Raw genomic sequence first — 10,675 nt, forward strand, 5'->3', positions numbered from 1 at the left:
TGCTGTCTCAGACTGCAGGGACTCAGAGACCGAAAGCAGACAGATGTTAACAGCTCTGATGGCTTAGGAACATAGGAGAAACAAGATGCATAGAGAGAGAAATGTTTTTATTAGTCCAGCTGATATAGCTAGAAAAAAATAGACAAGTTTTCAGGCAACTCCTTCCATTAGGTAATTGCTGTGAGCGCAGTAACAACGCTGTGTTGAGGAGAGGCACCACTAAATGAACACTCTCTGATTACAAGAAGCAAAACCAGCTATTTGCCAAGCGTCTGTGAACAGTGACATGAAGCACGGCATGGGGGATCTAAAGAATATACAGAACCAACCGGTTGTCTCTTGCACCATTTTCTTTTCCCTGCTCTCACAAGCTTTGTACAGAAAACTCCTGTGCTGATTAACTCAAACACAGGAACACCCAGTACAGAACAAAACTCTTACGTACGCTCTCCTCTCCCCCACCCAATTAACTTTGAAACACATACAAAGCTGTATTAAAAGAAAAAAAAATCTTATCTGAAATGTTCACTCAGCCTTTTCTCACCAAAATTAAATTAGCTTACCCCAGCTGAAATCATCTCTTCAGCTAAGTGACAGCCTGCAATCACAGCCTTAAAAATACCACAGCCTTTACAAAAGAAAGCTTCAGTTATCTACGCAAACCTATATAAAGCTGCACACCAAGAAGCTCAGCATCAACCTCTCATCACGCTCCCTCCACCAAAGCTGCATTTCAGCAGTGGGTAGAGGTGTTGAGCAGGTGCATCTGCATGAGCTGCAAAGGCTGTTCTTTCCAAGGGTCTGATGCTCCGAGTTAGCAATACGTGTGGAAAATGCTGCTCTTGTATGTTAATAATGTGATGCTTCCACACAGCAAGTACACACGTACAGCCATTCTGGAGAACAGACCTGCTTGATGCAATCTTGACCCAGAGAACTACCCAAGTTTGCAAGCCAGGCCCAGTTTGGAAAGAACTATTTAGCATGTTTTAATTGACTATACTGCTCAGTTTTAGGTTCTTGGGGCAACTGGTGCAGAGGCCAACAAGAGTCAGAGGACTAAAGCTAATTAGCTGGTATTTTCCTGTAAGTGGCAGCTTCCAGCTCCCAATCTCTGCCGTGGCTGAGCTGAAATGACTTAAGAGAGAAGCATGGGCTGAATTAATCTAGGTTTCACCTGACCCCTTAGCTTCAAAAGAGCAACTGGTTGTTTACAGTAGCTGTCTGCACAGCCCTAGATTGAAGGCAACCTTCTCCCCACAAAGCAGCTCAGGGCCAGTAATACCATGGGCTGTAGTCTGACCTCAAAGCCTTGCCCTGCACCCTGAGGGCCCATCTGAGAGAAGAGCAGCAGGCCTCTGTACCCAGCCCTGTCTCCCCTCCCTTACAGGAGCCAGCTTGGCTTGCAGTACTCAGGATAATGAGAGTTTACAGTTGGCATGAGCAGATGCACAAGTCAAAGCCTTGGAGGTAGGGCATGTTTGCAGTGACTCATGTTTAACACTAGTTCTCAAATTTACAGCAACTACAATCAAGTTAAAAGGTTCAACTTTTGAAATTGCTTTAACATTTCAACTCAGCTGGTCTGCAGCAGTGCACCTGGGAAGATGTGCTTGCACACAAAACCAGACCATCTAGCATAACTATGAAAACCAAGTCACTTAAATCTCAAAGACATTCAGTTAACGTATCTAAGACATCTCAGACCAAACAGTAGTTTATTTCATTTTCAGCAACATCTCAACCATCAAAAAAATAAACTCTAACACAGATGGATGGAAGACTTCTCTACAGTGTAACTAAGTGGGCTCTGACCCCAAGGGTTTGAATTGGAGTGACATTTTATTATTCATCCAATAAGTTAGGAAGCATGAGAATAAAGTGCTTTATTTCTGAGCTGGCATGAGGTCATCAATGGACTGGCCTTTTTCAAGGCGTTTTTCCATTTCAATGAGAAGCTTCACTCCATCCACCACCATCTGCACCAGCTCCACCTCAGAGAAGCCAAGACGATCAGCATTGGAGATATCAAACACTCCTCCAACAGCAGCTGTGTCCACACCACCTGCAGCAAGAGATTCAGTTACAACATTGACCTCAGCTAGAGCAGGTGAATCTGCCTTTCTTCCCTCACTAGCATGAGGTAGGGACAGAGCAGGACCATTCTCTACAACCTGCCACCGGCACCTCCTCCTACATGCAGGAAGATAAAGCCATGTGTGATTGCCAACATGAACCACAGAACATGCAACTAGGCCAACGCTTTATTCTTCTGACCCATGAGCAATCTAACCTGAGGTCACAAGTACCTGCTGGAGCCACCTCCTAGCCACAGGTTAAACCAGGATTCCCACCCTTGTTTGTAACAGGAACAGCTGCCAGCAGGTCCACTTTATCTGGTGCTCAGAATGACACACAGGGCATTAACTAGAGAGCCAGCACAGCACATACTAAGCAGAGCACTGACAGCCTCAACTCCTCCAATATACAACTTGAAAACTTTTTCTCTCCATGTACTTTACAAGGTACCTTTTGGATGGTGTGACAGGCACTGACAGAGTGAACCAAGAGATGGCTCTGGCCACAGCCAGGCTCTTGCTGGTGTCTGAAGGCACCCTGACTCAGGCCATCAGTGTTACCAACTCTCACCTGTGCCTCGCTTCTGCAGCCGAAGTCTCTTGAGGACTTCTCCAAATTTCTCATGTTTCCCAAGGTGTGGGATCTTGATGTGCACACCAGCACGGAGCCCTGTTCCAAGGTTGGATGGGCAGGTCAGGATGTAGCCCAAGTGGGGATTCCACATGAACTCGTAGTTTTTGGCCTTGAAGAGACTTTCTATCTATAAATAGGAAAGAATGAATGTTTAGAGATTGTTCTCTGCCTTAAGATTGTAAGACATTCATTAGTGCTCGCTTGCAGCTTCAGTCGCTCAGCAACAGCCACAACACTCAGAACAGCCATTCCAGCTGCATAAGCCCCCTCCCAATGGAAAAAATGGTCACCAACAAGGGGCTTTTAAGGCCTTCCTCTTGCTCCTAGCAGTAAGACAGGCTAAGTTTAAATGCTACACTTCTAGATGCCACCATCTGTTGGGAAGATGGATTTAATACAGGTCAAGTTGGCACATCTCTTAGGATCAGGAAAGGGGCTGATAAAACTCAAGCTCATATCAAGACTAGAAGCAGAAAACAGAATCCAGCCTAAAAACTTGAGTCCAGTTTTGCCCATGCATATTCAAGCAATTTCTTCTCCCTCCCAAGGTGTCTCAAAGCTTTAGAGAACTAGGTAGAACTTCTTTAAAATACAATTGAGACATTTGGTTAAGGGTGCCACCACTTCAAGCAAACATATTCTAGATTACACAGTCACAAGGTTTTTTGCCAAAACACCTGTTTTGGCACCCTCACAGCTCTGGATCTCATCAGGGCGTTCCCAGAGATCCAGGCTACAAAACACAACCATGGAGGACTCTAGAAGGGGCTTGAAAACTCAGATCTAGCCAGAGAATCATGTGCCTTTTGAACCTACAGCCCAGACAATAGTGATTTACCTTTGTTAGTCCAGTACAGAAACGGGTAAATACTTCCTTCATGTTGCCACCTTTCTGCATGGAAATAACTCTAAGGTGATCCTCCTCATTGATCCAAACAAGGAAAGTCTTGTTATCATTGTGCCTAGGAGACAAAGCAATCGTTTGCTGTCTTTCCCACTTCACATTTTGAAGACAGTCCCAAATTGCTCATCACTGCAGTTTTTAGTTCAAGAGGCTCACTTATCTGCTTCAACAAGATTGATCTTCCTTCTTTTGCCCACGCAGGACCTGAGTTAAGCTGGTAGTTGTTACCCTGCTCTTTTCAAGAGTTAATTTGAATTGGCCTTTACAGAGTGAGTAATAACATGGCATTACCTAGTCTTACAGTATCAAAACCTAGAACCCCCACAATTCCCCTAGCTCACTTGTGGCTCCAGTTTACAAATCGAGCTATTTCTGCTCAGCAATTTGCAGGAAGGTGATCAGCAGACTTTGAGGGAGTCCTGTACAATAATGTTCATAATGACACCACATGTAACAAGCCTTTTTAGCGGTATTTTGTCAGATTCTGTCAAACTGCACTTTGTACCTTACTTTCACTATGAATCTTAGATCAGGGCTCTTTAGAGATGCTATATAAAAATCCTCTGAACAATGAGCTCCTCCTGTCCCAGCTTGCAGCTGACAGCAAGTACTATCATCAGTGTTTATCATGCTGGTAATTTCTGAACTTGATTAGGATCAAAAATTAGCTAGTACCCGAGGAAAGTTATTTATGCAGACAACACTAAGACATTACACTTCAAGGCTGTAGATTAGTCATGCTCAGATGACAGCGCTATCTGGTGCTGGCAATCTGCAGGTAGATGATGCAATCTTAAAGGTGACCTACAGAAACAAAACGTGCTTCCTCTGGGTTGTACTGAAACAGCTGCAGTAATAAGATTGGAGCATTCCTGTTGATAAAAACCTAGCCCTTAGCTTACAAGGGAGCAAGTTAATTATGCTGCAGAAGCTCCTGAGATGCAGTTTTATGTAGGTGACCTACATTGAAAACAAGCAGAGTCCTTCTATTCCACACCTCTGCATCAGTCAACTCCTGTCACTGAGTCTCTGGGGACAGGGGGGAGATCTCATCACCAGCATAGATAAAGCCATACTAGTCCAGCACCAATGAGTTTCTGCAAGCAGAAGTACAAGGGAGTAACTGCATCCAGGATAGACTCTGAGCTAAGACAATGCTACTGTCTGTACCACAAGTTACTCTCAACTCTTGTGCGAAGAGCCAACTGTAGTGGCACTTCTGCCCCTTTACAAGTGGTCTACTTCCATAAGCTGATTCAGTTTTATGTATGTTCACTAACCCATGCAGGCTCTGGTTCTGGGCTAGCCAAGCTGGCTTATTCTTACCAGCATAAGAACTCTTGTCCAAATGTTGCTGGTTAACTGCAACTTCTCCCATAGAAGTTTCTCACCAGATACAGTAAAACAAGGTGAGAAGCTACTCTTTTGCCCAACAGTACAAGTCACCACCAAAACTGCAAGACTTTCTTGACTTCTGTGACTGCTTCCTCAGACCTACTCACCAGATACCCCTGGCATCAGGCCAGTCTCGTGCCATCCCAGATGCCAACAGAAGAGGAGAAACTGGCTTGTCAAACAAGAAGTGGTCATCAATCAGCTGCTGCTGCTCTGCATCAGTCATGTTCCTCAGAGCATAGTACTTTCCCTTGAGATCACCATCCAGACTACCCAGAGCTGAAAGAGAGAGGCTCATTTAGAATGGGACTAAAGGTGCTAGACTTTCCCAGCACTTTGGAGACCACACACAAAGTATGGCAATGTTTGATCTCCTGGGTCTGGTTCCTCCTTTGCTTTCATCTGCAATGGCAATGCCCTTGTGGCAGAACAGAATTTGAGGCAGTATCAGATGATTTGTCTGCACCTTCCAGGTTTATACAAGTAGCCTCTGTTCCCTTACGTGCAGTATAGAATCATTACTGCTGCTGAACTGTACGAACGGAGACTGCTTTTCTTCCAAGGAGAACCAAGGTTATAAATATAACAAGCAGTATTGTTCTAGTCAAGGACTGTTACCCTGCCCTTGAAAGGTTTTGAAAAAACTACACTCTCACTCTCCAGAACTGTACCTTGAGCACTAGGAGGCAATAAGGGGAAAAAAAAAAAAAACCCAAAAAACAACAAAAAACAAACCAGCTGAAGAGTTTCACTGAAAACCAGGGCTTATTCTAGCCAGCTGTAGACTTGGAAGAAGACTACACCTCTAAGCAAGCTGAACATTAATGAAAGTCAATTAAAAACAGCCACAAAACACTGCACCCCATGACTCAAGTCCTGTAGTTGCTACATACCTGTTACATTTCAGGTTTGAGCCCTGATGAACCAACCTCTTTCCCCACACACACAGACAGAAGCTTTTGAGATCAGCAGAGGTCAACTTCCTGCATTCCAACTTCCCTCTGTGCTCTTGCTCTCAGCTACAAGCTGCAATGCTGAGGCAGCTCTAATGCAATGAGCCTTTTCCAGGGAAAGCTCCATGTTCAGACTAAGTCTCCAGGGAGGTGGCTTTTGCCAAGTGCCTCCATTTTCAAACTGCAAAGAACACCCCTTGCGCAAAGGACAGAACTGTGTCCCTGATGCACCCAGTTCTCACTTTACCTTCCACAGAGAGCTTCTCAATAGCCCGCCTCTCTCCTCGACTGCAGTGTGGGGGAAGACAGAATCCACGGATGCTTCTGCCAGTTCTGACACGGGAACTTAGCACGTAATTGGGATCCAGGTCATCACCTCCCTAAAGATTAGGAAACCAGGAAGTACAGTCCTGTTACCAAGATATCTTCCCTAAACACATGTAGTCCCCATGCATTTACGAATGCACTTCACACCTGAGGTATTAACTACCTGGCCTGTAGGCCACTGCCTCACTGCAGGGCTATTTTCTTCAGCATTACATCAAGTATCTGCGTAACACAACTCCCGCTCTGAGGCCAAGGCTACGGCTACTAAGTAGTCTTAGAAAACAGGGATAACACCCAAACATCAGTTTCATGTCCATTTCAGACTGTGGTCTGGGCTTCTGTTACTCGTTACAGATTTGCAATCTAGAGCCATCAACATGAGGCAAAACCTTCTTTAGGTACACGTTTACTCTTGCAAATGAGAATTATTCATTACTGTTCTCCCAACTCTCTTATTTTCAATATGATTTAAGGCTAGCCAATCAACATGGAGTTAGGAACTCCCAAAGTTTAGTTTACAGTAACATTTAAAATCCATAAAATGATTAAGAATCCTTACTCCTAGCTGTAAAAATATTTGATAGCATGACACCATCCGCTGGTTATTAAGAGCCAAGATCAGAGACAAAAAAGTGTTTAAATTTTATGATAGGCCTTGATTCCCAGGACAGTGTTGTTTAGTTTGACTGTTAAGAGCCCACAGCTCATGGAAATACACACTGAAGACGTTTGGTACAACCCACACTGCAGCAGCACCTGAAAAAACCTCCTGCTGCACACAAGCTGCCCAGCCATACCCAGCCACTGACATCCCAGAGCAGCAAGCTCCTCAGGCTGATTGCCCCAGACCCACAGCACAAGTGTCCATGCTCTGTGGAAGTGAGGGGGCAGAGCCTGAGCAACCAGTTCAGGCAGCTGCCAACAACTTCACAGTCCTCAGACCAATAATCTGTAACTGACCAAAACTTTATACCTGCAGGTTATCAGCATTCAGGTCCGTCTTGTGCTGATCACTTGGTTTGTAGCCACCATGCCTGTCTTCAATAACTGGATCAAAGAGCTCCTTGAACACTTCATAGGATTCTTCATCACCAGCCACACATCCTACTGTCATTATGAAGGGATGGCCTGGAGTGGTAATAAAGTCAGAAGAGCTAAGTTTGGGCAACATTTGGCCGTATTCCAGTGCAGCACTAACCAGGCAAGTTCTTTAGTGGCAAGTCTAGTCACTTAGAAATTTATTCTTACATAGAAACATTTTGGAGAGACCCTACATTTTATACTTCACCCAGTTAGGCAAATGCAGTGCTATGGAAACCCATAGCTGTTGTCATTAAACCATGCTCATTTGTCAAGCTTGGTTTAGGACAAATTTGCACAGCACATCTAATTTCACTAGCTAATTTAGATCACTGCATAGAACTTTATGTCTAAACAATCATGCTTTGCTGCAAGCAAGCATGCTTTGCTTTTTTGCTCCTTCTGCTACAGAGCTACATTTCTGTAGTCTGCTCATAAATACCACCTCCACAAGATTAGTTTTAAGTCACCATATTCAAAAGCACCAGTTACTTCAGCTGGTTCACACGGAATATTCTCAATGCATTTTACCAGGATTATCAACCCCAGTCTGAATGACATCATCCAGGGTGAAGCCACTGGGCGTGACTCTGTCTCTCAGTTTCTTGTACAAATCCAGGGTTAGAACTTTGGCCATGTGGTTGTTGTGGGTGCTCAGGTCCGGGTACTCCTCATCAGGAGGCAGTCTCTGATTATTTAGTTGGGCCATTTTGATATTGCTAGAGTAAAAATAAATACTGTAATGTTAACATGTAAGCACATCTGCTCCCCCTTTTTCATAGAAGTGCTACAGAACATCATGTAATCAGTCTGGAATAGGAATTGACCAGGACAGCCAGGTAAACTAACATTTTTTCCTCCCCTCCACAGATGAGTTATAATTAGAATGCATTTGGTTTGACTTTTTTTTTTTTTCTCTTCAGATTGAAAGTATTTAGCAGAGCAGTTACATAATTGAAGTGTCTGGGAATTGATATGTCAGATCACAGCATGGAACACAGCTTGATGGAAACATGGCCTCCTAACAGAGCCATGCCTTTAGAGCAGTCTCTCAATGCTTTAGAAGATTTGTCCCTCAGTAGCTTGAGAACTTTGGGTACCATTGTCAAGGAGCACTTCCAGTCAGGAGGGAGAACAGATCATTATGCACACCTAACGATCCCATTACCTGGGTTGTCAACCCCAGTCTGGATGCAATCATCCAGGGTAAATCCACTGGGAGTCTGTTTATCCCTCAATTTCTGGTACAGGTCCAGGGTCAGCACCTTAGCCATGTGATTGTTGTGAGCTTTCAGGTCAGGGTACTCATCCTCAGGCTTGTGCTTCATCTTCAGGAGGTTGTGGCTGTTTGAGAAGGGCATGGCTGACCCTACCGCAGTCACTAGGGGAGAAAGATGGGAAGCCTATCACTGGGGGCTTGGCAGCCTCCGGACCGCCCGGGGGAACGCCAGGCACCCAAAAGGTCACCTTGGCTCACGTTCCACCCGCGCCTTTCACATCTTTGCTGCTACACCACCTTCCACAAGCGCCAAGAGGGAGGAAAGAAAAGAAGTTCTTCACCTCTACCAGCCTTGCCCCGTCCCCACCACGCCGGCCGCAGGGCTCTCCCGGGGCACCGCCCGGGTGAGGGGACGCGCCCAAGCTCGCGCGGAGCGGCCGTCGCAGCGCCGGGCAGACCCCGCGCGCGGCTCCGGGGCAGGGGGAGCGGCGGGGCGGCCGCGAGCGGGGGGTGCTCGGTCCCGCCGGGACCCCGGACCGGCCGGCAGGTGAGCGGGGCGGCACCGCTGCACCCTCGGTGCGCGGCCGCGCCTCCTCTCGCCGCTGAACGGCGACGGGCTCCCGAGGAGCGACGGCGCCCTCCTCGTCCGCGGACCCCCGGCTGCTCCCCGACCGGGTGGGGAGGGTGGCATCCAACAAGCCCTTACACAACAGACGGCTCCCTCAGGGGACCTGGACGGGGTGAGCATATGTAACTACCCTGCTAAATACCGGGTTAATCTGGTTTTAGAGCCCAACTGGCCCGGCGAGCACCTGCGCCGCTCCCCGCAACCCCCGCGCCGGCTGCGCCCCTGCCCCGCGCCGCCCCTCCTCAGCCGGACCGGCTCCACCCCACACAGCGGGGGAATGAGGAAAAAAAAAAAAAAGGCGGAAAAAAAGGAAAAACAAAAAGGAAAACATTACGATCCTTTGTTCTAAAGCTGCAGAACGGCTCGGCTGCCCCGGGACTTACCGCGGGCTTCACAGCTACAGGAACAATCTCCGCGCACTGCCCTGCCCGAATCCGAGTGGAGCTCCAACGGCCCCGCCGCACGTCTTTTATATAGAGCTCAAGCCGGCGCCCCATTGGCCGTTATTTATAGCCCATTCATTCCATTGGGCCGCGCGGCGGCGGGCGGGGCGGGCGTTGCGCCGCCGGCCGGGCTCGAGCTTGCCGCCATTTTGCTCGGCGTCGGGGAGGTGCGTTGGGGGTGAGGGAGCCCCCCGGGGCGCGCCCGCGGCGCTGAGGCGGCCCCGGCGCTGTCCGGGCCTGCGGCCGTAGGGCAGGAATCCGCCTCGTGTGCCGCCAGCCGAGGCGTGCCAGCGCACACCAACACGGCCGGTTGTAGGCTTCACACCTTTGCCAACACCTTGGCGGAGGGTTCAAACACGGGTCTGATAACGCGCCATCCCAAAGTACGGGTTATGTAGTGTGCGGACTGGCCGTGCTGTGTGCCTGGTGAGTGGCAAGTGCCCCCGGAGCTGGCAGAAACCCCTGAAGTGGCTGCGGATGTGGCGCCCAGCCCCCGGCAGCCTGGTTCTGCAGAGGGAGGACCTGCGCCTCGCCTCCAGCACCTGCGAAACCGTGGGCTCGTTTTACAGTTTAATTTGAAAGGAAGTAGGGTGCTTGTGTAAATCGCAGTGAATCCTCTGCTCTTGTCATGTGCCAAAAAAAAAAAAAAGTCTTCAGCTTTTATTGGAGAGAGGGTGATTTCCTGCTAAAGGCAGGCACAGGAACTCTGGGATCTGACCCATCTAAAGCTCACCTGAAATTCACGAAAACAGGGACTTCCACTGCTCTTTTTGTAGGAATGAGCAGGTTTGTCCCAAAGCTAAGGTGCAGCTGAGAATCCTGCCGTTTTCAGAAATAATAATATGTTAACAATGTGAATGAGCATCTTGATTTGACTTTCACCTTTACATAATGGTATATTTATCTTTCTCTGACGTGTTTCTCACAGCAGAACCCATGTTTATCCTCCTGTCCAAACAGAATGTGCTTATCCATGAGAGTGCAGATCTGAGTCCCAGAGTTACTTTCCTTGAC

The 10,675-nt window shown here is 47.6% G+C and overlaps 1 protein-coding gene across 3 annotated transcripts; it reads right to left on the minus strand.

Moving 5' to 3' along the window:
* Positions 1-1,701: 1,701 nt before the first annotated feature.
* On the minus strand, positions 1,702-9,687 carry CKB (creatine kinase B). Of its 3 annotated transcripts, none has more exons than XM_066188887.1 (8): positions 9,602-9,687; positions 7,903-8,090; positions 7,265-7,419; positions 6,212-6,344; positions 5,119-5,290; positions 3,551-3,674; positions 2,650-2,839; positions 1,702-2,065 (listed from the first exon to the last, which is right to left on the minus strand). In XM_066188887.1, exons 2-8 carry the CDS (start codon positions 8,078-8,080, stop codon positions 1,887-1,889), a joined length of 1,131 nt encoding a protein of 376 aa, XP_066044984.1. In that variant the 5' UTR covers positions 8,081-8,090; positions 9,602-9,687; the 3' UTR covers positions 1,702-1,886. The 3 variants fall into 3 exon arrangements, with proteins under 3 accessions (XP_066044984.1, XP_066044983.1, XP_066044985.1); XM_066188886.1 differs by lacking the exon at positions 7,903-8,090 and adding an exon at positions 8,540-8,752 and having other exon boundaries at positions 9,602-9,683; XM_066188888.1 differs by lacking the exon at positions 7,903-8,090 and having other exon boundaries at positions 9,602-9,672.
* Positions 9,688-10,675: the final 988 nt, after the last annotated feature.

The sequence above is a fragment of the Chamaea fasciata genome, unplaced genomic scaffold (genome assembly GCF_029207755.1).
Source record: "Chamaea fasciata isolate MVZ Bird 193981 ecotype frontalis unplaced genomic scaffold, bChaFas1.0.hap1 SCAF_7, whole genome shotgun sequence".
NCBI lineage: Eukaryota > Metazoa > Chordata > Aves > Passeriformes > Sylviidae > Chamaea > Chamaea fasciata.

Coding starts and splice junctions, on each gene's coding strand:
- CKB (XM_066188886.1), bottom strand. CDS start 8,732: ATGCCCTTCTCAAACAGCCACAACCTCCTGAAGATGAAGCACAAGCCT. Junction 5,291..6,211: donor TGAGAAGCTCTCTGTGGAAG/GTAAAGTGAGAA, acceptor TCTCTCTTTCAG/CTCTGGGTAGTCTGGATGGT. Junction 2,066..2,649: donor GCTGCAGAAGCGAGGCACAG/GTGAGAGTTGGT, acceptor CTCTTGCTGCAG/GTGGTGTGGACACAGCTGCT.